This window comes from Motacilla alba, chromosome 4, assembly GCF_015832195.1.
Source record: "Motacilla alba alba isolate MOTALB_02 chromosome 4, Motacilla_alba_V1.0_pri, whole genome shotgun sequence".
NCBI classification, from domain to species: domain Eukaryota; kingdom Metazoa; phylum Chordata; class Aves; order Passeriformes; family Motacillidae; genus Motacilla; species Motacilla alba.
In genome coordinates this window covers 21,639,550-21,666,013 of record NC_052019.1, presented here as the reverse complement: position 1 = coordinate 21,666,013, position 26,464 = coordinate 21,639,550, and the positions used below count along the sequence as shown (strand labels likewise).

The 26,464-nt window shown below is 37.5% G+C and overlaps 1 protein-coding gene across 4 annotated transcripts in view; it reads left to right on the top strand.

The window, feature by feature from the left end:
- ARAP2 (ArfGAP with RhoGAP domain, ankyrin repeat and PH domain 2) overlaps positions 1-26,464 on the top strand; it is a 123,096-nt gene that overhangs the window by 23,841 nt on the left and 72,791 nt on the right. For all 4 annotated transcript variants that reach the window (XM_038135019.1, XM_038135018.1, XM_038135020.1 and 1 more), the window contains exons 8-9: positions 2,905-3,025; positions 5,720-5,901. In XM_038135019.1, coding sequence (XP_037990947.1) covers positions 2,905-3,025; positions 5,720-5,901 — 303 coding nt within the window. The remainder of the gene's footprint in view (positions 1-2,904; positions 3,026-5,719; positions 5,902-26,464) is intronic.

Sequence of the window (26,464 nt, the reverse complement as noted above, 5' to 3'; positions counted from 1 at the left end):
GAGGAGGGGAAGGTAGAATTTGAGTAGTTTTCTCAGCTACCCTATGTGCACAAGTTTTGCTTCAAATTTCTTCCTACTTTTGGCAGAAATCTGGTGTTTTACCATGCAATTCATAGTAAGGCAAAAACTTCTGGTTATGTTTTTATTTAAAACAGCTTAGCGTCCCTGGCAAATATATTAGTGATTCAGGAAACTGATTTCACTCCTCAAGTGGAGAACTTCAATATTTTGTTGTGTCACAGTACAAGTGAACGTTACAAAGAGCAAAATTCACTGCAAAACAGATGAATCACTGCCATTCTTGAACTAGGTCATACTTAATCTGTTGTAGAACTAAAACCAAAGTATTCCAAAATGGTATTTTCCAGGATCCGTTAGCTCATCTCTGAATCACAACCGTCAAGGAGTGATGTGGGGCTTTATTTGAAAATTAAAGTTTCTGCCAAACCAGCTGATATAAAAAAAACCCACCCAAACAGTTTGCTTTTCCCTGCTGGAAAATTTTTTGTCAGAGAATTCTTAGCAGCTCTAAAACTAGTTTCACCACTCAGTAATAGAATAAATAGCTGTGAAGTTCTTGGCTGTGTTTGTTTTGGTTTGTTTTCTATATTTTTAAATAATTCACCTAATTTGTAGTCTGGAGTGTTTCAAAGAGAGTTATTGTATCTTGATCTACAAGAGCTTTTTAACAGGCATTTTTTTTGCACATGAAAGAAAAGCTGCTGCACAAGAAAGATAGATTGATAAATTATTATGGTTTAAACTGTATTTGAAAATATGTATGCCTTGGAGAACAAAGCTTTAAAAAGGATGATGGATGATTGTTTAAATAGCAAAGCAAAACTATGCTCAGCTTTAAAGAAAATTGACTTTTTTTTTAGCAAATGAAATAAAAGCTTCCAGCAGTCTGTTATTCTCTTGCAGTAGTACCAAATACAGCCAGTAGATGCCTGCAAACACCATAACATGTTTATAACTGAACACCTACAGAAACAGTAGATGTAAAAAAATTTGTTTTACCATGAAAGAATCAGTAGTTAACTTAATATCCAATCTCATTAAAAATATATTAAAATCACTCCTTTAACAAATATAGCCATAATGAAAATAGCTATGCAGTTCTATGGTCATTCTGACTATTCCTAGTGTGTAACTACAGCAACATGCTTGCTTCTGCTATGTTTCAATATTTCTGTTTATTTATCCACTAAACTACCTTTGCTGACATGTATTAGTACCTCAAAGTGAAGCAACATTAGTATATTAAACTCAGTAAACAAAAAAGTGATCCAGTGTATCCTTTTTGCTTCACATTCACGATGTTCCTCGAGTGCTTGTATGAAGACTGTTATAATAATTTATACTTTTGGAGGGAAGTTATTACAGAACAATTTCTTTATGGGGAGCTGACTCGGACTATTACTGTGTCTGAATCAAATTTTATCAGTATGTCTGAGTTGTCTTGATCAGAAAACAAATTGATGAAAGCGTAGTGGAGACAAGAGCAGCATTAACTCTGGAATCTAGAAGTAATTCAGATGTATTTCTGAAATGCACGTCTGCTTCAGCTTTCCTTTCTGTCAACCCCCACCCCAAATCCTTAGGTTAATAAGTTTAAAAGGTGAGCTACTTGAAGGAGGTACTTGTAGCAGTTCTTTTTCCCATCTTGCATTTGTGTTCCATTCAGTTGTTCTAATACATAGTTGGAAATGTAACAATATTGGAAAAATTTGTGCTAACCCCAAATTACTGTGTTTTAACCTCAGCCAGCAACCACGCCCCACACCCACTCACTCTTCTCGCAGCCAGGATGGGGAAGATAATCAGAAGAATAAACATGAGAACTTGTGGGTTGAGATAGAGACACTTTAGGAGGTAAAGCAAAAGCTGTGCACAAGCAAACCAAGGAGTTCATCCCCCACTTCTCATGGGCAGGCAGGTGTTTGGCTATCCCCAGGAGAGCAGGACTCTATTCTGCTTAATGGTTACTTAAGAAGACAAACTCCATCATTGTGAACATCCCCCAGCTTTATATACTGAGCATGGTGCCGTGTGGTATGGATGTCCCTCAGGTCTGCTGGGGTCAGCTGTCCAGGCTGAATTGCCTCCCATCCTCTTGTGCACCTCCAGCCTCCTCAGGGGTGGGGTGGGACGAGGAGCAGAAAAGGCTTCTGTCTCAGCACTGCTCAGCAATAGCTGAAACATCCCTGTGTTGTGAACCCTATTTCTATCATCAAACATAGCCCCATACTAGCCACTATGAAGGGAATTAGCTGCATCCCAGCCAAAACCAGCACACACGCATGGCAGAAAAGCACATACCTGATCCAAGCTAGAGCATTCTTGTTAGCACTGACAGGATAGTGTATTTTTCCAGTGTGATGCCCTTTTTTGTGTTCAAACTTAGGGATAAATCAGTGAATTTACTTTTCTTATTGGCTACCCATTGAAGTGGCAAGGTGTGGGGGAAACAGCAAAACTGTTTGGAATTCTCTGCCTGGAGAAAGTATAATATTTTCCCCATGTCTGATTCTATCATACAAGTGTAATACTTATATATTTTCAAATTATTTTTCTTTGAAATCGTAAATGTAATTTACTTTGGCATAAAATTGTAAATTAAAGTGTGATGTTCTGCAATATTAATGTCGTGGGATAATTTATGAAGTTGAATCTCAGATATGCACAATCTATCCCATAATGGGATTTTATTTTGTTTTAGAAGGTAGTAGATGTGCATAGATCCAGAACAGTGAAGTTGGTGATAGGTAAGTAGTGAAGGCGCTCACTTACTCAGTTATGTTAAATGTGGTAAGCTCTCTAAACATCATGACAAGCAGTGTTACATCAGAGAAACTTTAAATTCTATGAGAATTAAATATTTTGACTGCCTTTTTGTTACAGGAAGTGTTCTCAAAAGGAATTATACTGCTCTCTGCAATAGCAACGGTAAGAGCTCATGGGGAGAATAAGTTTGAAGTTGTCACATCCCATAGGACTTTTGTTTTCCGTGTGGATAAGGAAGGTAAGTAGAAGATGTGTGTTTCTAGAAATTGCCAAAAAGCCATGTAATCACTGTTGATAAATTCTGTTTGTGAAATATAGCTTGTTTTATTATGAGAAATATTTCTGGAATCCAGTTGGTTTAAACTCATAAAGTGAAACTGGAGATAACTGTAAGCTTTGTAAGAACAGTGGAAATTGCTGGGCAATGGCTTTTTCAAATATCAAAATGAGAAGACTATTTTCCTGACTCTTCTTCCTCCTCCCCATCCTTCCCAAAGATTAATTTGTCTGAACATTTCTCTAGTCTCACTAGCAGCTCTTACAGCCTGTGTGCTCTCAGACATCTTTGAGTCACCACTTGATAAAAAATTGACAAAGAGACAATGAATGGTGCCTGGGATGTGATGCTGTGATCAAAGGAAATCTGAAATTTTCTGTCCTATACAGTATTTTCAGCCAGATATTGATAGAGATTGCAAATGTAAATTGTAGCAAGGAAGTTAGTATGCCTTCTAATTGAATGCTTTATCAACCTACAGCTGTAATATGTGGAATCAATATCAGTGCATGTATGATTTATTTATGGAAACAATCAAATAAAAATGAATGCCTAGAAAACAGGAATTGTGCAATATGTATTTACAGCAGTACATGCCAGAGCCATTATAGCTCTGGGGTCTCTCAGCATTTCCATTATCAAATCCCATTTTTATGGGTTATAGTTGGTAGTAAACATTTGCTGCAGGCTGTAACAGGAGTGCAGCATCAATGAACAAATCCTTCTTATCAGGTTTAGCTCAAATAATTTCAGTCATTTTTATGCTCTTAGCTGAGTTTAAAAATATGTATTTCTTTATTCTTTTTGCATTTCTCTTCTATATTTATTTTAAATTTTCTTTCATAAATTATAATATAACCATTTATGTGCAATACATTTGGGGGTGGGGCTGCAATTTTTTTTTGTAGACCTTTGCCTTGGATACTATAAAAATGTTAAAAAGGTATGCTGACTTGTTAAATATATTTAGAACAACCACTTGTTATACATGAAATTCCATTTTCATATAGTATATAACCATCTTTGGACATCTTTGGACATAGTAAGCTGTCTGTAAAGCTGTTCACTTAAGGTTAGAAATGCCTGTTGTATAAGGAATGTGGCCCAGAACTGGATGATGTATTCCCAGTAAAGTATGTAAATAACCCTGCTTGATTTCTGTTATGTGCAAAAAACAAAACTGTTACTTGATGCTATTACTTCTGTGGATTTGTGTTTAGGAATTGTTCTGGGACTATTCAAAGGGTACTCAACTTCTTTCAAAGATTTTGAAACGGAGACTTTACATGTATTTTGAGATATCAGAAATGCATTACTTTTGGATGGATTTAAATATCTAGAAGAAAAAGCACTATATGTAATGGTTTGGAAAGTTTAGGGGCTTTTGGGGGCAAAATAAATAACCAAACAAGAGATAGCAGTGAATTAGAGCATAACTTGCTCAGATACAGTGAGATTTTGTTTCACCAGAGTGAAATACCATTAAAAAAAGACACTAGTTCTAGAGTAATTTGATGCCCTCAGCTATACTAAAGTACTTCAAAAAGATTACTGGAGTATTTCAAGACAGCATATATGTATTTTAAAGCAAATTTTTTACAGGAACACTTGGATCACATTCCCTGTGCTAATCTATCAGGCTGCTATCTTCCTTTTCTACAAAGTATTTTACAATACCTAAATTTGTGTATTTGTTGCTGTATGTTGCACATACACCATTTATGAAGTAAGCATGTTATTTTTTCAGTGGTGCTCCCTGCAGTCTTCCAAGCTAATTTTGCCAGCTTCATACATACTGTGAATAGAACTTCTAATCCCTCCCTTCCCCAACTCTACCTCCCTCCTGCCCCCAATATATTTTGTGATCTGGCTCTTTCAGAGCAAACAGTTGAAATATTCATGATATTCCAATCGCATAAGGCAAACCTAATTCATTCAGACTACTCAGCATTAAAGTATATTGATCTTAGTCCAGTCAAATGTCTGAACATAGTGAGTGAGACTGAGAGAAACTTTATTACTTCACCTCCTTGTGCTCATGTATTTGTAAGATGTTACATTAATAATGTATGCAAAGATGCTCAAACACACATTTTCTTAATTACTCGGTGCCCTTGACAATGTCAAGCTTAAACACCACACCTTAATGGAATAGATTGTAAATTACGAAGTATTTTTTTCTTAAAAGCATGGCCAAGCATGGAATAGCATTGGTGATGATTTCCCTCTTCGGTGACAGATCATATTTGGCTCTCTGGTTTCTGCTTACATAACTGCTGTAATTCTTTCCCATTGATCTGGCTTCCAGAAGGTGAACATGCCACCTCTCTGCCACCTCAGTCTTTAAGCTGCTTGGAATAAAGTAGTTCAGAACTAGCAGACATGACATCATCAATTTGTTTGGATTGGTGTCTTGATTGTTGGGAGTTAGTTGGATGTCTGTCCTTCTAACACCTCCACTGATGCAGATTCTCATTATTTTTATTTACACCTCCTCGTCGGCGTGGGTGTTCTCTCTTATTTGACATTGCTGTTCTATCAACCAACATAGCAACAACATTGGGAGAACCACTGTGCAGAGAAGAATGAAGCTGCTGCTTAACTAACGACTAAGACTTAATTAGTCTTTGACTTTTTTTTTTTTTTCTTGTTTAGAAGAAAGAAATGACTGGGTTAATACGATACTCAATGCCTTGAAATTGATGTCTGATAATAACTCTCAGTCTCGAACTTCTGTCACCCCTGAGAAAAGTGGATATCTTGAGCTGAAAGGATACAAAACCAAAATCTTTATTCTACTTCAGGGGAGTACTGTATGGATCTGCAAAAATGAGCAGGTAAATTTTTCATGTGCTTTTTTGTGTATGAAAGCTTATAAAAATGGTTTAACTAGTGAGTTGGAAATTGATGAGTCTTTGTGAATAGGTGCATTTCAATATAAATGCATATCTCTTTATATGTAGTGCTTTATTGCTGAAATTCTCAGAAGGCTTCACAAAGCAGGCAAAGAATCATTATGTCTGTTGTACAATAGGAAAAAAGTGAATATATAGTGAGGTGAAGTGAAAAGCTCTGAGTGTCAAAACATGTTAGTGTCAGGGCTGGGATTAATTCACTCTTAAAATGTGGGCCATAAGCACTCAACTTAATCAGAAGGCTTATTTTGTGCAGTGATTTCAGTGTTTTATAATACACTGCCCTGGAAAGTGTGCTATACCGAAATACATCGTGGTATTTAACTGATACTTCAGGGAAATATTAAGAAGTGATGTTCTTTTTGTTTCCAAGAATAGAGACTGGGCAGATTCTGTTGTGCATCGTAATATTTTAAACAAATACAGTATTAAAAATGTGAAGTAGGCCTATCTTTTCAACTTCCAAAATCTAGAGCTTTTGGTTTTGTTTTGGGCATGACTGTATGATAATATAAAATAGAATTCTCTAGGGTGCCATAGGCAGGGATTAAATGGGGATAGTTGAGTTCAATGAATAATTGTGTGATCTAGTGGAAGAAAAATCTATAGACATTAAATGGCATTAAATGGCAGATGCTATTTCTTTCTGAGGCAATTGATTACCCTCAAGTAGCTGGAACCTGGGATGGCATTGGGTGAGGTGTTTTACATTCTTGCATTGTTCTTTCAAAGTTGTCTACAGGCAAATCCCTGTCTCAAATATCTCTCGGAGCTGATCTCACTTCCTCTCCTGTTATCCTCTGTGTGAAATTATTTAGGTGTGCTTGAAGATCCATGTAATATTTTATATAAAATCTCTGCATTCTTTCCCAGGCTATGGCAGGAAATTAGAGACTGAGAAAGACCTGTTTTTCTTTCTACTTACTGTACTTCAAGAAGTTTTAGTTGTAAGGTACATTCTTTGAGGTCATTCAATAGCCAGCAAATCAAGAATTTTTTAATTGTGTTTGCATGGCAAACCTGAGGAGGGAGGACCAGCAGGGACCAAGTGTAATGAACTGATTACAAACCCCATTCCCCATCCCCCTAAGGTCTTGAGTGGGGAGAAGGTCGAGAAAATTAGGAACAAAGACCATTAAAAAGGGAGGGGTGAGGGAAAGGTGTTTTAATATTTCATTTAATTTCTCATTGTCCTACTCTGGTTGAATGGGTAATATAAAATAAAGATTAAACTAATTTGCCCAAGTTGAGTCTGCTTTGCCCGTGACAGTAATTGGTGAGTGATCTCCCCCTGTCATTACCTCGTCCCTAAATACTTCTGTTATATTTTCTCTCCCCTGTGCATTTGAGGGAGAGGGGCAGTGATAGAGAAACTTTGGTGGGCATCTTCCATCCAGGTCAAGCCACCACAAACATGATACAGTTTAGGGATTTCTGCTGTTCTGTAACTATAAAAAAGTCCATAAATTATTTAGATATGTAATACGATACCAAAAGTGTATTTGCTGTGTGTTGTTTGAATTTAAACCTGCAGCATGTGTTTTGCTGAATGATCATCAGGGAGAAAAATTGGTCTTCATAGCTGAACACAGTACTCTATGTATATACTGAAATCTTTAGGTCTGATTATTGTAATGAATAGGTGACCTGTCAGTTTACTTAAGTTCATAGCTCATATTTAGGAGGAACAAAACCAAGATGCAAACACCACCTGCTCTTTCTGAGACCCTGTATTTCACTGAGGTGCTCTTGCACTTAGAAGGAATGAAGTTGACTGACTTGATAGTTGTTGCTTGTGAGACTCACAAGGTGCTCCTTGTTACTCTTCTGTCATGGCACTTCCAGGTATTTTATCAGAGAGGGTCCATGGAAGGCATTCTCATCCATGAAAATCTTTTTGTGGATGTTTATTGTTAATGAGCCACTTTTCCTTTCAGGACTTCGGTTTTTGAATCTTATGTCCCTGAATATTTTTGTGGTCCTTGTGAATGTTCTCAGCTTTTTTGATTGAGGAGTAAAGATATCCAGACTTGTGGAAGAATTTCTCCTCCAGAGTGATAGGTCATTTGAAATGAGTTACTTCGCTCTTGAGTGTTGCAGTGCCAGGCATCAAATTTTTGCTTTTTCCCTTTGTTCTTACTCTGCTTGAATATAACTGTTGGGAGCATCTTTCTTACCTCCAGTACTTTCTTGCCTCCAGTACTTTGAACTTCCTCTGTTGACATGGGGCACTCCCAGCTCTGCCCACTGTGCTGAGTCAGTTTTTCTGACTGTATGTTGATACAAAACAGAGCCATTTACTCTTGAAGGGTTCTTGATTGCTCTTTTCTGCATTTTCAGAGTGCAGGTAATATGATTCAGATATGCTAAGGCTGCTCCCCTCCTCCATCACTTTCTGTTTCTGCAGAGATTTTTAATTTTTTTTTTTTGTACGTGCACATGTATGTTGGTTCTATTGCTTGTGCTGTTGTGTGGCAGGTTGTATCTGCTCTGCCCTTTCAACATCATGCATTTCAGATCTGATCATGAAGGACATCCTTATACAGCCCTTTTGCTACATATTTATTCCCTTCTACTACATGGATGCTCTGCAAAGATCACTGACTGCAGTGCAGCAAAAGGCAAACCAAAATCAAGCCCGGAAACAGAATGGTTAGAAGTGCTGCCAGCCTGTTAACTCCTTCTGTGTGTATGAATATTGTAAACAATGGTGCAAAACCATCTTCTTCCTAAAACCTACTTATCTAACCCCCAGAAAATTCAAATGGCCCTAAGATGTTTCTTAGCAGGTTCTGCATTTGAGTAGTACCCTTTCTTCATGCAATTTCTGAATGTTTGTGAATCAGATGAAATACCATCTGTCTTTGGGCTTTTAAAGTCTGCAATTCTTTGGCTACCTCTTGTGTTTTAATTTCAAGTTGGAAAGCAGAAAGATTTTTACTGCAGTACTGAAGAAACCCATCACAATACAGCACTGATCCATTAGAGGGCGCTGTTGATCTAAAAATCCTTCCCTGCCTCAAGCTTGCAGTTGAGCCAGCAATTATTAGGCAAATCTGTCCAGGGATGTCCTCAAATCCTGATCATATTGGAATTCACATCCATACTAGACTCCTGGAGAGCCTTAGAGGGGTTTATTATAACTGCAGTGCTAAAAGACACCTATTTAGACTTCTTACAATGTTGAAATGAGATTGAATTGAGCTTATTCATTGATTTCTAATAAACTTGATAGAGGAGAGTCCGCTGTTACTTTAAAAAAAAAATCTTCAGTGTTAAAAGTGGAGAAGATCCTAAGCCAAATGCCGAATTGTAACTTTACCGCCATGAACTTTGTGAAGTTCAGATTGAGATCAGAACATCATGTCTCAGGCCTCTTTCTAGTTAAAAAGTGATTGGTTTAGCTTGAACTTGTGGCAGTGATATAGTGCTAGTATGAAACCATCAATTTCTTTGACTCATGTAGTGTAAATTTCTTAAACTTCCTCTCTTGAGCAGAAGTGAAAAGTAAATCATACTGGATCAATTTGTTCAACCTGCAGCTTGCTGAAATTCCCATTTCTATTTCATTCGTGCTTAAATAAAAAAATCTAATCTGATCATTCATGGCAGTTCAAACATTGGCTTGAAATGTCAGTCTGCAGTGGCAGTGCCAGCCTTCCCTTGGTTACCATCAGAAGGGGTCTGACAAATGCTTTTCTGGTGTGCTTGAATATATTCCCTTTGTAAGGCTACATTTAAGATTTACTGGTGTCTAACATCAGGGAGAGCCTAGGTGTCATAGTGTGTTCTGCTAGAATTTGGCTTTGAAAAGAGAAATCAGGATACTCTTGTTACTGCATTGGGTGGTTAGATGTATTTAGTTGAAATGTTTGAGGAAACTTTGTCAAATATAAAGACGGGGGACTGGTATGGCTGCGTGCCATAATAATTTGTGACATGTTTTCTCCACGCCTGACTCCAAGTTAAAGCTACAGTGGTGATGAGTATTCTCTCTGTTGTGTATAAGCAATAATATACATTACTTATTAAAAACCACTTGTTCCATTTTGGCTCAATGTTCCTATTGATTTCAGAGGGTGTTTTGTTTTGTGAAAGATTTAAATGATTTGCTCTGTGGCAGATGGAAATGTTTATTCATGTTGAATGAACCAGTAAGGGTGCCTAGTAATTTTAATATATTCTGTAATGCTAATGGTGCATTTAAAGCAAAACTGGACAATACCGAAGGATGTATTATGAGAAAGGATGTTAAATAGGCAGAAAATGGCAAAGGCAGGGATTATGTAGAGAACTGATACAAGGATAGGTGAAAGGACAAGCCAAAGCTGATGCTTGAGATTGGCATCTTGAAAGAGAGGAAGTGATGCGAATGTCAGTGGAAGGAAGCAGAAGAGATGTGCGTGTGAATCTCTGTCTGCATAAGAGCAGAGATATGTCCTTATCTCTGTTAAGAAATACAGGCTTGAAGGGGAGCATTTTTGAGCAACCTGATCTAGTGAAAGATGCCCCTGTTGGATATGTGTTTCAGGGGGATTGCATTAGATCATCTTTAAAGGTACCCTCTTACCCAAACCATTCTGTGATACTATGAAATACATATTGAAATATGTACACACAGTGCCAGAGACATTGTGGTTGGGGTTCAGGGGCAGACTTGGAAGTCTTTTGGTATACAACAATGGGAATTTATAATGATACTCTGCAAAGAGGATTGTTTATTACAAAATGTTCTGGTTTTACCTGAAAAAAATGGTATCCTGATTAATAATCAAGAACATGATGAATGAGAGAGAAATCCTTTTAAACAAAAGTATCTCTTAAAAACAGTCAAAAGCATTTAACAATGGAAGGTTACCAAAGAACAACACTTAAATAAAGACCTGAAGATGAGTAATAATGATTGGTTGTCATGCTAAAGCATCATGAGAAATTCTTTTTAATTTATGTTGATTCTTTGGTGTATCATGAATATATTTTTGATATAATGAGTAAAAGGTGATGGAAACAGCAATACAAGAAAAAATTGGGGAGAGGAGTTGAATGCAAGTTGAGCAGCAAGGAAAATACTTACAAGTTTTGAGATCTAATGAACAACCCTGAGAAAAGCAACTGAGTTCTGAAAAGGATGCTAGGGAACAAGATAGGAAAGTAAAGGCAACAGAAGGAAGCAGGAGGAGGAACAAGATGTTTAGATGGCTGATAGAGAAGGAGAAGAGGCTGGTGTGAATGGGGTGTGGCAATGGAAGGAGGAATTATTGAGAATGAGACAACAAGAAGCGCAATCCTTGTAATTGTGTTTCTCCTGTCATCTCCCTTGCCCCAAGAACATATCTGCTTTTAGAGATTTTATGATGAAAAAGTGTTGTTTCTAATAACTGTGAAGCTCTAAAGAAACTGTGATGTACTTGATTGCTAGTGCAGACCATGGTCAAACATGGTTACAAACATGGTTACAACTGAGCTTGTCCTGGAACGCCTTAAGTAAGTGGAGATAATGGAAAAACAAAAGAACACTTGCTCTTTGTTTTTTATTCATTCCAGCTTTGCTCTTCTTCATAACAATACGTATCTGTAGCAAATCTTAAAAAGCAAAAACGCACCGACCCAAAAATATACCAAATACATTGGATGGGGAAAGACTAATATGAAGATGTGTTTTGAGGCAAAATACACTGATACATTGTTGACTTGTAGTAGAATTGAATGATCCAGCCTCTTTTAAATGTAGTTGTTTGCATAGAGCTGTAGTTGGGATGATAGACTAAGTCATATCCCTAATTTTCTAGTAGTTCCTTGCAAAAAATTCTTTCCCATTTTCCACACTCAAAAACGTAGCAATGATCAATTGCTGTACATGACATAAGAAACAACTGAACAGGAAATAACTTGAATGGTGTAAGAAAGCTTTAAATCTTTTGTTCTTCCTTGTTATAATACAGAATTAATTTTTACAAGAAATCATGTTGAGTGGGGAAAAGTTTTGTTGTTTTTATGACAATTACTTCTTCAGTTTTAAACTAATTGCACCCTACTTCAAAAAAGATTAAAAAATAGATTTAAAGTAATGTGTTGCTAGAGTGGCTCAATCAGAGAAGAAAAATGTGTCAATGACCACCTTTATAGGGAAGATCTGCATTTTATATTCAAAAATAATTTTGTATGATGTTCTTCTAGGTTGTGGAAAATATTAAAGAACACAGAGAAGGGCATAAACAGGATTTCTATTAAAAAAAAAAGAAGTGAGAGTTAGTGTTAAGTTCTTCTATGTGCAGCTAAACTTTGAGGATTTTTTTCCTGCTCATTTGTTTTTATTCTAAGATCTTGTTGAGATCTAAGTACACCTAAAGCAGTAATGAAACATGGTAAAAAGCCTAATGCTTCCACAATGATAAAAAGCTTCCTGATTAATCTGATTTGCAGTAAAGTTGACAGTTTTCAGTAATGTTCCATCAAGCTTTATGGATGACTAATACATATATAGCCATCTACCTTAATCACTTTAAAATTAACAGTGAAGAAAAGTGGGATTTGTTTCAATATCATGAAGACTTTACATAGTGGCAGAGCACATGTATAAGCAGTAGAAAAAGGTTTAAAAAGGTTTCAGGTTTGCTTGCCATAAGGCTATAACACAATTGATACAATATTGGGGAAATCCATATACTTCTATAACTACTGAAATTTCCCAAGACCGTTGTCCATCACTTTATATGTTGCTCATTTTTAAGAACTGCTAGCTTGGCTTCAAAGCCCACGGTAAAATAATGTATTGGATCAAAAGCCCTAAATAGAGGAACCAGAGCATGGTTATGGGTACTTCCTTTTATAATTCTAGACTGGGTTTACATTTATATTTTTATTTTAAATCACATGAGAAAGTTATTTCTGCATTCAGTTAATCTGAAAGGTTGTATAATCAGCATATATGTGTATATATACACACTTAAATAACAAAGTCTTCTTTTTTTGTATGTGTGTGCAACAAGAAGGTTTGAGGCAACAATGAAACTGAAAAAGGAAGTATTTTTCAAGAGCTCTTAGATCTCGTCTTTCAATAGTTTGGTATAATTGGTTGAATTAAATGCAACTAGAACACTATTTGATTTCTGTTTATTTGTAAACATATTAGTCAGCTCTCAGAGGAAATGTACTGAAAAACTAGTCAGTAGCTTTGGTTTGCTTTTTCTCTTTTAAATTGAAGGCAATGTAAAATAAATTTTCCCCATTCCTCTGTTATTTCTATGCATTTGCCACATTTGGTTTAGTTTACTGATGACTTTCTTTCCTCAGCCTTTTTTCCTATACTTTATTTCAACTATTAAACTAATTAGCATTGCTAAAATAATAATACTTACATAAAATTACATGGCTACTACAACAGTGAAGACCAGAGCATTTCTTAGGCAGTGTAGACAACATATCTTTACAGAAACATTTGTTCCACAAACTTAGGTACAAACACGTGTTAAGGTCATCCTAGAATCATCATAAAATGGCTTGGGTTGGAAGGGACCTCAAAGGTCAGCTAGTTCCAGCCTCCCTGACATGGACAGGGGTGCCACCCTCTAGACCAGGGCACTCAAAGACTCAACCTATCAACCCAGCCTTGAAGGCTTCTAGGGATGGGGGATCCACAGCTTCTCTGGGCAGCCTGTTCCAGTGCCTCACCACTTTCACAATAAAGAATTTCTTTCTCATATCTAACGTAAACCTACTCTCTTGCAGTTTGGATCCATTCCCCTTGGTTTTGTCACTACATGCTATTGTAAAAAGTCCTTCTCCATCCTTTAGGTACTGAAAGGCTGCAGTTAGGGTCATCCTAGAGCCTTCTCTTCTTCAGGTTGAACAATCCCAGGTCTCACAGCCTTTCCTCATAGGAGAGGTGCTCCATTCCTCTAATCAGCTTGGTGGTCCTCCTCTAACAGGTCCATGTTTTTCCTGTGCTGGGCCCCCAGAGCTGGCTGCAGCACTGCAGGTGGGGTCTCACCAGAGCAGAGGGACAGAATCCCCTCCCTGCCCTGCTGCCCACGCTGCTCTGGATGCAGCCCAGGATCTGGGCTTGAGTGCCCTTGACTCTCTGGGCTGTGAGTGCTCATGGCTGGGTCATGTCCAGCCTCTCACCCACCAGCATCACCAGATCCTCCTTGGCAGGGCTGCTCTGGATCTGTTCATCCCCCAGCCTGTGTTGATGCTGAGGGTTGTCCTGACCCAGATGGAGCACCCTGCAGCTGATTTCATTAAACCTCATAAGATTCCCATGTGCCCACTTCTCAAGTTTGTCCAGACCCCTCTGGACACCATCCTGTCTCTTGGGAGTTTCAAATGCACTACTCAACTCGATGTTATCCTCAAATTTGCTCAGGGTGTATTTGATCCCTTCATCTATGTACTAATGAAGATATAGAGGAACACTGGTCCCAGTGTGGACCCCTGAGGGGCACCACTGGTCATTGATGTCCCGTGGGTGTCTGAGCCATTTACCAGTACCCCCTCAATGTGACTTTCCAACCAATTCCTTATCCACTGAACAGTCTGCTCATCAAATCAGGATCTTTGCAATTTAGAGAAGAGATGTTGTGGGGGATTGTGTTAAAGGCTTTACAGAAACTCAGAAAAATGACATCTGTGGCATTTCTCTTGTCCACTGATGTAGTCATTCCGACATAGAAGGCCACTAGGTTATGTAGGCAAGACTTTCCCTTGTTGAAGGCAAGCTGGCTGTCTCAAGTATCAATCTTCTCCTCATCTTTTGTCACCAGACTTCCTTGATAACGTGTGTGAATTCCATGTCATAATGAGTTAAAAATACCGTAATGTGCTATTCCAAATATTTGTTTAGTAAGTAAGTTCTGTTACCAGTTTTTCAGGTTTGAAATCCATTACAACTCAAGTAGATGTGGTTTCTGAATTCAGTCTATACTTCCTGTGGCAGAGCTTAGACAAGTAATGTCACAGAAGGATGTTTTTCATTTTTGGTACATTGCCTATATGATAAAGAGCTAAGTTGTATGGATATCCTTCTGTGCAGGGTAACAGGTGGGGTTTTTCTTTTGTCCAGACTGAAGGGGAAAAACAATACTGCTGAAGACTGGGATTTGCCTAATCTATGACAAGTATCATCAGATGAGCACTGGCAGTCACATTATGATGATTAAAGTTTTCTCCTTGGTTGCAAAACTAAATAAAATGAATTAGTGTGCACCAGCAGGAGACCAAAGAACATGTCTGCAATTCATTAATAAGCCTTGTAGCTGACACTGTAATGTTTAGAACTCCAAGCACTTAAAAACAAGTGATTGATCATAATGCATTTAACTTGAAATAGCTGATCATGCAGGAAATGCACAGCATTCATAAAGAAAACAGTTGGCATTCATGGATTTCTGTAGTTATTCAGTGGTGATTTTCGAGGTTGGGTGGTTTTACTTCAATCTCTGTTGGAAATCATCAGAGTAAGGACCATTACAACTTTTTGAAAGTAATCGGAATTTGTAGTACCCCTCCTTTTTCCCTCTTCATATTTCTTCAGCTTCCACCCTTTTTTTGTACAAATACTTAATTCAACAATAGACACTTGCTCCAAAACTGTTATTTTCTGCACAGCATGAGCTTGAAATGGGAACAGTAGCTTTGATGGCAGTGGAGAGAGAGTAGGTTGGAGTTGCTGTTGGACTACTAAAATAATTAGGCCATTGGAGTTTTCGTTAGTTATGCAAAGTAAATGGTTTAAAATAAGAATTATAGAGATGATCCTTAAAATACTAAGATCCCTAATGTGATTGTAGCTCAAGTGACATTTTAATATTTTTGGGCCATAAATATTTTATTTTTCTTTGTCTGTGTTGGTTTCTTTACGTTGTTTGGTGCAGTATGGATTGTTCAGGTAATAAACATTATTTTTGATACTTCACAATCTTATATCTACAAATTTTATGCTAAATAAATGAACCATCCTTATAGCAAAGGAAGAGAATTTATGATTTACAGCTTAGTATGAATGTGGGGAATACCCCAGTGTGCTTTCTCAGCAATAATTTCTGTCCCTAGTTAATGAATTGCTAGGCCAACAAATTTGAACTTAATCAACTCAGACTGAATTCTTACTAAATGAAACACTTTGATGTCGTGGTTATTAAATTAAATTCTCTCTTAGATATTTTGCATACAAAGTAACATCTTTTTAGGGATGGCATGTTTAAATCTCATTCATTAAAAATAAATATCTTAGATATATTTCCAGAAAGCTTCACTCAAAAGTTACTTCCATCTCAGCATGTGGGTTAGGACCCCTCAGAGATCCATCAGAATGACTGATTGATCTCTAACGCTTTTAAAGAAACAGGTGGAAAATCTTACATGCGCTGAAGAGCAGAAAAAAATCAAGTTTTGTTACCTTCACTTAGGATGGAAGGTTGTCAAAACACTTGGCTGTGAGCATCTAGAGGACCATTTGAACAGGCCTGGACAATGGTTGAAAGAAAAATATATTCAGGAAAATATATGGAAAGCTATGACTCAGGAAATAAATGTAGAAATAATCTTGTATTGTGAGTCATGCCTAGTGATGTACTTCAGTATGTTTTGAGCATTTCAAACAGCTTTTATTTGGTTTGCCTTGTTTTTCTTGGTTCTTCTTCTCCTCTTGGTAGACCTTTTTATTGGACCTCTGTGGCATTTTCAATAAAATTATGTTGAAAAAAAAAGCTGACCCATATAATGCAATGGCTGAGGAGTGTGTTTTACTCATGGAGATAAACACTTGCATTGTTGACTTTGCTTATCCTTTTGGGGATTCTGGTATGCAGTATTTAGTTATTACATTACATAAATTTTATGTCTATTTCTTGTTTAAGGTGAGTTAGGCTATTAAAAATAGTAAAAAAACCTCCTGCTGCTGTCTGTGGATATGTCTCTATTTCAGTTATTGCAAAATTGTTTGTCTTGTACCAGCCCAATGTTTCCAAACTGTAGAGGTTTCTATGCTCTGCAGGCAGAGAGGAATCTATATCCACTGCATTTGCCCACATTTATCCTTGTCTGTGGTTTAAGACCAGTATGCAGACCTGTGTTAGAGATATGAGAGTGAGGTTTAAAAAAGATTTGAAGCAGAGTGGCTGCATTGGTATAATAAATAGGGCTTTGTGTCCTGCTTCCTGGTTCACAATCACCCTGTCTGGCACTTATTTGAGAGACTCTGCAGGATGTTGTATGTATAATGCTTTTTCCAGCCAAGGGCTGTTATTCCTTGCCATGGGGTCATAAAGAAGTTCAAAGGCAGATAAAATGACAGCAGTCAGCAACAGCAGCTCAGTTCCTGCAACACAGGAGTAATTGCAGCCCATTATTATAATTGGCTGTCACTTCATTCCCCTGAAGGAACTGAGCAGCTGCCAGTTTAGTGGGCTGCAAGAAAACTGATGAGACGGGAGATGGGGGTCATAACAAAAGTTGAGAAACTGATCAAGGCAAAATTCATTAGTCCCGAGTAGCTGTAAGAGGAGAGAAGGAGACAGTGCTGTGACTGGTCATCACCGATGCCCATGTGCGAGATGGATTCTGACTTCCAGTTTGCTTTGTTTCACCTTGCACTTTTTTTTTTTTTTTCACAAAGAGTAGAAAGGTTGATTCTATGACCTTTTGTCTTATTTTGTACAAAACAAACCAACCACACAGCAGAAGGCAGGTACCTCTATATGGGACTTACCTAGAAAGGTTTATTTCAGCCTGAATAAGTGTATCAGTTGGTTTTTCATGTGTGCTGCAGCTAAAAGGGGGGTGATCTACAACTTGTTGAATTTAATAGCAATGTGTTAATGTTGACTACAGTGACCCTTAGGTACTTGCTTATGGTAAAGGTGTACAATTAGCAGTATGGAACATGTGTCTTTACTGGTGTTCTCAGCAATAGAGGCTGATCTAGAAATGGTAGCATGATGTGTAGGAATGAAAGGGTTACATCTACACAAACTGCGTAGATGTAACTTCTGTGTTTCAGAAGAAACAAGTTGTTTCTTTATCTGTCTCTCACTGATGTGATATGGAATATCAGAAGCATATTTCTTAATATGTATAAGTGGAAATGTAGGGGAATTTTACAGGGAGAAGAAAAAGTACAGGTTAATAGAGTGCCCTGTAGATACAAAACCAGAGGATGTTATCACAGTTCTGTGTGATTCTGTGGTGCTCTTCAGGTCTTCTATTTGTGCAGGTCTTTTATCCTCACACCTAAATTTCATTCTCATATACTGCATGTAGATCTATTTTAAAATGAACCTGAAGAGGCATGTGCAGATTTTGTTGTAGCTGCTTGTCTTTTTAAATAGAAAAGTTAAAGACCCATTGAATTTTCAGTATTTATGGGGCTGTATAAGAAAAGCTGTTTCTTGTAGGATCTATACACAGATACCTGGGGTGAATTTCCATCTCTTTGAATGTCAGTTGGAGCTTTGCCATTCATGTCAATTGCCAGTTTTTCACTTTAGTGCAGTATTTTCTTTCATTCCTGAATTCTTCTTCATCCTAGTTTCTTAAATGACATGTTCATGCTGAGAAAATATACCTTCTTGTAAGTTCAGTGTGTTTCCAGATTGCAGCTGCCCATTCCTACTAATATAGAAGGGTTTTTTGGTAGATTTCCTGTTCTTAAAAATCATTGTAGCGTGTTACAACCCTCCTCATCCACAAATGGTACAAAATGCTGCTGCTGGGTTTCTGAATGTCCTAAATTGGGGTGATTTTGTAATTCTAGTTCTATTTTTGCTGTTTGTGACATTCTCTTTTATGTATTATCTTGATCGAGTCATTGCAATTTTGATGCAACTTGGGTGTGCTGAGATGCATCTGCATAGTTTCAGTTATGAGCCAGAGCAGCATTTCTATCACCATGCTTCCCCATGGCATGAAGTGGGTTCAGTTTGCTGCTCTCTAGGTCAGGTTGTTGCTGTATGATCAGCCTGTAAATCAGTGCTTCCCTATTTGCTTTGGTCACTTTCCATGAACAAATTGCCACTACAGGTGCTGCTCTTCACTAACCACTGATTTGTAAAAGACATCTTGACTAATCTGAACGTAGCAATACGTCTTTCAGAAATTATTATTATTTTTTTTTACCACTGTCTGATTTTGAAGGCTATTCTAGCACATCTGGGAAAGAAAGAAGTTGTAGTCTAGGCCTGTTGCTCCTACCCAAGAGTGCTCTCTGAGGCACGAGTTAACGTTGTTGGCAAGTTTTGTTTTTTTCAGTTTCTCGTTAAATTCAGGTGAGTGAGGATTATTTCTTGCTTGTAAGGATTTGGGCATGAGTAAGAGACTCGAGAAGTGAAATGAATGTGGGAGACAGGTGGAATCAGTATGCTACAAAGGAGCCATGTATCTGTAGCTTATTGTGGGTCCTAAAAGACCTTTCTGTATTTTTCAGTGGGTGACAACATGAAGCTTGATGGAACAAGCAGAAGATAAATGTGTAAATGGAGATGATTTGTTACAGATTAAATTTTTAGTGTTCTTTCTATTAACTAGCTGTCTAGATAGTAACACAGAGTGTAAAGTTTATTTGAAAGATGTATGTGGAGGGCTCTTTTTAAGGATTTTGGTTTCTTTCTAACTTATAATCTGTTGAAGTACATTTTTTAGAGAATGGTTGCTCCATATTTTTACAATAATTTGTCCTTTTCTTTTATGTATTAGCCTTTGCTCCTCATTAAAAAGAAAGTAATTTCATTGAAAGCTTGAATTTACTTTATTTTTACATAAGGTGCTTTGAGCTCAAAATTTGTGATGGGAGGCGATATTCATTAAAAAATTAAATTACATTCATTATGACAAAGGCATTGTGTTTGTTTGGAAGGGTATATTAATTCTACAGACAGTCCTGAAACATGAGTATAGCGCAGATATTTTAGAGCCAGATCCTTCTTTAGCTGTCATAGTTGCCCATCTTAGCTTTGATCATTGTAAAATCAAAATTAAAAAAAAATCACTAAAATCAAATGGCAGTGGCTTTTACATGGACTCATAATCAAACTTATTTACAATGGATTTACTAGGAATTCAGTAATCTCTGTAAGTATTTAATACTGTAACCACTTCAGTATTTAAGTAGTGAGAAGTAGATTGCTTATTTGTAAACTATATTAATTCTTCTGTATAAATTCTCTTTTATATATTAATTTTTATATTTTTTATGTGACATCACATGGCATAAAGCCTTGGCAAGTATGAAAGTGAATAGCTGCTAAGCAGTAGCTATATGTGTGTCCATAACTGATTTTGCTTTACAAAAATTCAGAACAGTTTCTCTGCATTTGTCTGCTATTTTCGTCTTTGTTTGTCACATAGAAACAAATTAGTATGAGTGAATCTGTAGCCAGCAGAAGAAAATATTTTCATTTTAAACAAAAACAAAGAAACCAATCCCTCAAACAAACAAAACCCCAAACCCACCCCACTCTGCTTTTGGCTGAACCAAATGTAAGGAGGATGTCTAAGCAGGAGACATAATGCTGGAATGACTTGAGTGTGTTAGGAAGGATTCAGCTTATAAAAAGCTGTGGTGCAGCATTGCTGTTGTCATGGCATCAGCCCTCTCTTGGTCCAGGCACAGAAGATGTGTGGCAAAACTGTTGGTGCTGCTGTCCCTTCACTGTTTTAAAATAAGTGTTACAGAAGTGGGAAGAATTCACAAATCATAATGTGGTCTCCTGTGGGAACCTAGGACATCCCTCTGGGCGCCCTGGAGGGCCCGAGCCACTGGCAGGGGGCTCTGAGACCCTGGCATGCAGCCAAAGACACGTGGGGTTTCGATCTAAAGCCCATGGAGCAAATTACCAACTCTGTATAAAGAATTACAAGTCACACAAAAGTTTAAGTATTATAGTAGAAGTAGTCGTGAAGTGAAAAGAAGGATTTTTGAGTGCTGTACCAAGGGGGTTTTAATAAAAGCCTTGTACGCAGGGGTCCAAGTTTTGTACATGGGGGTCAAGAGTTCTAAGATGGAGGGATTTGGGTGCGCCCTGTCCTCTTTCTAACCTCCCTGTCTTTGGTGATGTTGGCACTCACAGATTGGTCTAGAGTAGAAAGTCACCATTCAATATAGGTAATAGGCATTAGGGAAAAAGTATAAACCTGTAACACATAATGTATGATATAAAAGATGGCACCAGCCCCCTGGGAGGGCAGTGTGCCTTTGTCTGACCTGCTGAATGAGCCACAGCAGTTCAGGAAAAGAATCTTTTAGATAACCAACAATAAACTACCTTGAGACCGGACAACAGAAGACTACTGAGTCTTTCTTTGAAGGCACGGGTTGGAGGAGAGACTTTTCCATCTTTCGGGGTCACCCCAGTCCGGGGGTGAGACCCCACAGTCTCCTTAGATTGCTGTTTCTAGGCATTAATAGTAAGTTTATACTTTACATTGGCTTCTAGAGAAGGTCTGAACTTCTATAAGTCTGACACATTCTTCAAAGTTAACAAATATGTATGCATGATCTCAAAATTTAGATCTTTTAAATATTTATTTATGTGTTTTGGAAGAAAAAACAGCCTCTTTTTGGTTCAGGTGGTCCAAAAATTTCTGACTTTCAAATTTTAGACAAATCTGTTATTTTACGGCATTTGGTGTTTCTTTCCTGCAACGGTGAGAAATAAATAGATGAGAGTTTATGGTGTCTGGCCAAAAACTGTTGTGAGGTTCTGTACCCTCCTTGGCTTATTTTTTTTCCTTTTAAATTTAAGATCATAATGTCACCTGTTAAAGTGAAACATTTTTCTTCATGGCTCTCTAAGCAGAAGGTGTCTAAAATCACCCAAGCTAGAAAAAGTGGTTAGCACAGTCCAGAGCTCTGCATGTTTCATGTAATTCATTCATTTATTCTTATAAGCTGTGTGGGTATGTTTGTGTGTTTTCAATATACACAATCTCAGAAGAGTAATTCAGTTTGATAGGATCAGAAAATGAAACTGCTTGTTTTATTAACATCATCTGGAAAATCCCATAGGGATCCAGTTAGGATAAAATAGGGTATATTTGGAATATATTCAGATAGCCCTAAATACATTTTTTTTAAAAGATGTTAAAATGTCTATAATAATTAGTGCTCTTTGTATGGTACTCTAAAAACTGTTGAAACTTTTTTAAAAAATTAATTTTCCTTTGTAATTATTTTGGGCCATGCAGATTACTTGGAAATTAGGTTTGTGAGTATGTGAGTAAAAAAAATCTTTGGAAATCTTTTTCCATCAGGAAATGCTATTTTTGTTTGTGGTTATTGATATATTATGAATTATGTTAGTTATTAATTATTTCTACTTGTGAAATATCACATCATAGAGTTAAATTTCAATTTATTGAGGAAGGAGGTAGTAAATAAAATAAGAAGTCTTGATATTTACTGTCAGGACTGTTTGTCTTAACGCCTTACTGTTTGTAGTCAGTAAGTAAAAGCACTGTACTTGGTCATTGATACTTTTTTTGTCAATGTCATACTTGTTTATCACCACGGGCAAATTTTGGAGGAAAGCAAACACTCCATTATTTGGAGGACTTCTTGGTTCATTAGGGGAATTTTGCCAGTGGGGATGTCATCACAGTTTTCTCTCTTATCTAGTGACTACTGTACTAAAAGGCCAGTCAAAAAGTTTGTCATTTTTGCATGACAACTGTTGTAGATTTTAAGGTGTTGCAAAAATGGTCACAATCTGTCCATCCTGTAAGAGTTCAAACACTTTTTTAAGCAGTTTTTCTGTACTGTGAATACGTAACAAGATCTTTGGAGTGTACGTAAAGCTTCAGCAAGAAGATTATAAAGATATGAATTGAGAAAATTACAGCTATATGTGGTATCTTAAAATTCACTGATCCTTCTGTTCTCCAGAGAACAGTCTTGCTAAATCTAAGAAGGCCTCCATTTGTGAAGCACTTCCAAAGAAGAGTCCAGATGGCTACCTAAGACTGTAATATGTCAGAATCCAGAACATCCCTCTGGGTGCCCTGGATGGCCAGAGCCGCTGGCAAGGGGCTCTGAGACCCTGGCATGCAGCCAAAGACACACGTGGGATTTCGATCTTAGCCCGTGGAGCAAGTTACTAACTCTGTATGAAGAATTACAAGCCACACACACAAGTTTAGATAGCATAGTAAAGATAATCACGAAGTGAAAGGAAGGATTTTTGAGTGCTGTACAGGGGAGTTTTAAGCCTTATACGCAGGGATCCAGGTTTTGTACATGGAGGTCAGGAATTCTAAGATAGAGGGACTTGGGTGTGCCCTATCCTCTTTCTTTCTCCTTCCTAACCTCCATGTCTTTAGTGGTGTTGGCACTCACAGATTAGTCTAGAGTAGAAAGTCACTATTCAATATAGATAGTAAGTATTAGAGAAAAAGCATAAACATGTAATACGTAATATATAATATAAAAGATAGCACCAGCCCCCTGAGAGGCAGAGTGCCTTTGTCTGACCTGCTGAATGAGCCACAGCAGTTCAGGGAGAAGAATCTTATAGATAACCAACAATAAACAACCTTGAGAACAGACAACAGAAGACTACTGAGTCTTTCTTCGAAGGCACGGGTTGGAGGAGGGACTTTTCCATCTTTCGGAGTCATCCCAATCCGGGGGTGAAACCCCACAGTAATAGTAATATCTATGTTTAAAAATGTCCTTGTACGAACAGGAGATGCTCTGGGTGCTTATTGCAGGGAAGTGTTTAAAATGGTGTGTGAATTTGAGATGGTGACCATAGGGATAGTTGTTTTAGCTAAATGAAAAAAAAAATCAAACGGTGGAAGAGCTCAAATACTAAAATTGAGGAAAATTGAGGCATTTCCACATAATTTTAGAATTTACATATATTAAACTGGTATCCCTTTGGGATGAAAAAGATATGAATTAAGAAGCAAGAAACGAGCTCTAAAATGGAATGAGTTTCTATGTGTCAGAAGTTGTGCATCTTAAGGAACGTGACTGCCTCTTAGAGACGATGTTATGAATAGCTATTGGAATTAAAGTAAAGGTGAAAGCCTTGAATGTAGGCTGTACTCGCTCCTGACAGGCTTTGACTTTTATTTACATGTGTATTTAGCTGTACCATCTTGATGTCATCTCATGATTTTTCATGAAGCAGCAAAAGTAAAGATCATAGCCCAGGCAGCTGCAGTGGCTTCAACCTCTGTAGCTAACAAGGTCCTTTCTGAATGAGCTCCAAGCTAACAAGATGCTGATTTCTGAATGAGCTCCAAGCTGCAGAGAAGCCCTGCTGGAAGGGAGTTACTGTAGTTGTTCAAACTGGAACTTTGCCTTCACTTGTCTTCTGTGTGTGTGATGGGGGAGTGGGAGACATAAAACAGAAAGCAGGTTTGTATCTCTTGGTTGGCTACCTGTCAGGGTATTTGGGAAGACAGCAAGGAAGGTTTTGTGTGCAGTATTACTGACTTGCTTTTGATGCTTGGTTTTGTCTTGTGTGCCTCAGATGTGAGACTCTTGCTTTCCTAGTATGTTGAGTGACAAGAAAAAGAAGGCATGTGTCTGAAGAATGGAATATGGTCTGAATCACACTTTCTGTGATTCAGAAAGCTGAGCTCTGAATTGTGGAATAGTTGAAGAATCCAGGTCCTTCGGTATATTTCTAAAGCAGGAATGCAAATGACCTTTAAGTCAAGAAATCTACTTTCCACTAATAACTTTAAACTGCTTTGTGTTAAAATGTACATCTTTATGTAGAATTCAGGTTCTTATATTGAACTTGCACATGTTGTTTCTGAAGTACATAATTTGCTTACATGCAACTTATTTGTAATGGCATGGTTGAAGCATGTATTGTTTCTTCCCTTGTAGAATGTTTCAGCACAAGTGAGAAATGTATATATATTTCGAATTACGATTTTTTCCTCTACTCTCTGTTGTCTTCTTCTCTCTTTGTTTTTGAGGATTAAGAAATAGAAGCTTTTAATTTATATATTTGTGTTTGTGGCTGGTGACTTTGAACATCCCCTTACAGATTGCATCATCTTGTCTCAATTCGCTGTGACCATACACTAAAGCCTTTTCTTATGGGACTGGGCAGTAAAGAAGTGGGGAAATGTAGACTCTGTGTTCTCTGTTCTGATCTACTTTCCTTAAGTCTTGCTAAGACCTGAAGATTCATTGGCTGCTATTATGTTGAAATTAATCAAAGCCAAGGATCTGTCTAGAGTAAGAGCTTACTTGGGGTCACATGGGGAGACAGATGTTGATGTTATTTAAACCTAATTTTTTTTCAGAACTCGGCTAAAAACCTTTGGTAACATTACCTCCGTTACAAATTTGTGCACCCCTCTAATCATGGGAAAACTGGTCTTATTTTTAAGACCTTATTTCACCCGATTATAATATTGTGCAGTAGATACCATAATGTCCTATTTCCTTCCACAGGATCCCTGCCTCTTTCAAGTGCATTGTCTATTTAGTAATTGTTTGATAATTTTAATTTCTTTTCATGGTGTAGCCCACGCCTTTTTTGTAGCACACTGTTGAAAAGGGCCTTACATTCAAATTATTTCTTTGCTGATAAAGGAATGTTCTTTGAGGAGCAATGACGAATTTATTTTTCATCAGTTCCTGTAAGTTAAGGGAACATGATTGTCTCTCTGAGAAACAGAATGAAGGATTCAAATGTCCATGTATTTAGCATTCTCTGTTTTTCCAGTCTTTTATGGGTGGCTGGGAGGGAATAGCTCTCTGTCAAACTATACTTGCTCAAAATACTGCTTTCATAGGTCTTGGCTGGAGTTCCAATTGCTCAGCAGTTCTGCAAATCAAACCCTAGAGCATAAAGTCAGATACTAGGAAATGAAAAACGTGCAGTGAAATGACTGTATGCTAAGGCTTTGATTTACACTGAGTAGAAACTGGAAAAGGCAAAGATAAGAGCTAACTCTCCAGTACAGTATTCAGTCACTTCAATTATGTGATCCTCCTCATCTTTTTTTTTTGTATTTTGCAGCCCATAAAGGAAGGGAGCTTTCATCTTCATGTGTCCTAGATCCATCCCATACAACAAGCAAGGCATGGGCCTGATGGTGCATAATCAAGCAATATAAAATTGTACTGATATTGCAAAATACATACATATAACTGCTGAAGTGAGGATTCTGAATTGCTCCTGTAGTAAGTGAATACAGAGATTTCTAACTTAAATGAGAAGTAACATCTAAGGTTGTAACTACCTTAGAGTGTTCATCAGGAATGCATTTTTCAAAGTAATCTCTTAGTTATTAACACTTCTTATGTACTGGCTTCCACCATAGAGCCATCTCAAAGTACAAATATTACATTTTTTAATAAAATAATGATGTGGAACGATACAGAGAGGGATGTATTCCCGAAGTATATCCAAAATACTCCACTGCAGGCCCGCTTACTACATGGCACTGACTAAAGCTAGTCTAAGTGGCCCTTCTTGCCTTTTGCTGTCTTCCTTCTTCGTAACCTCCAAAATTTTGGATT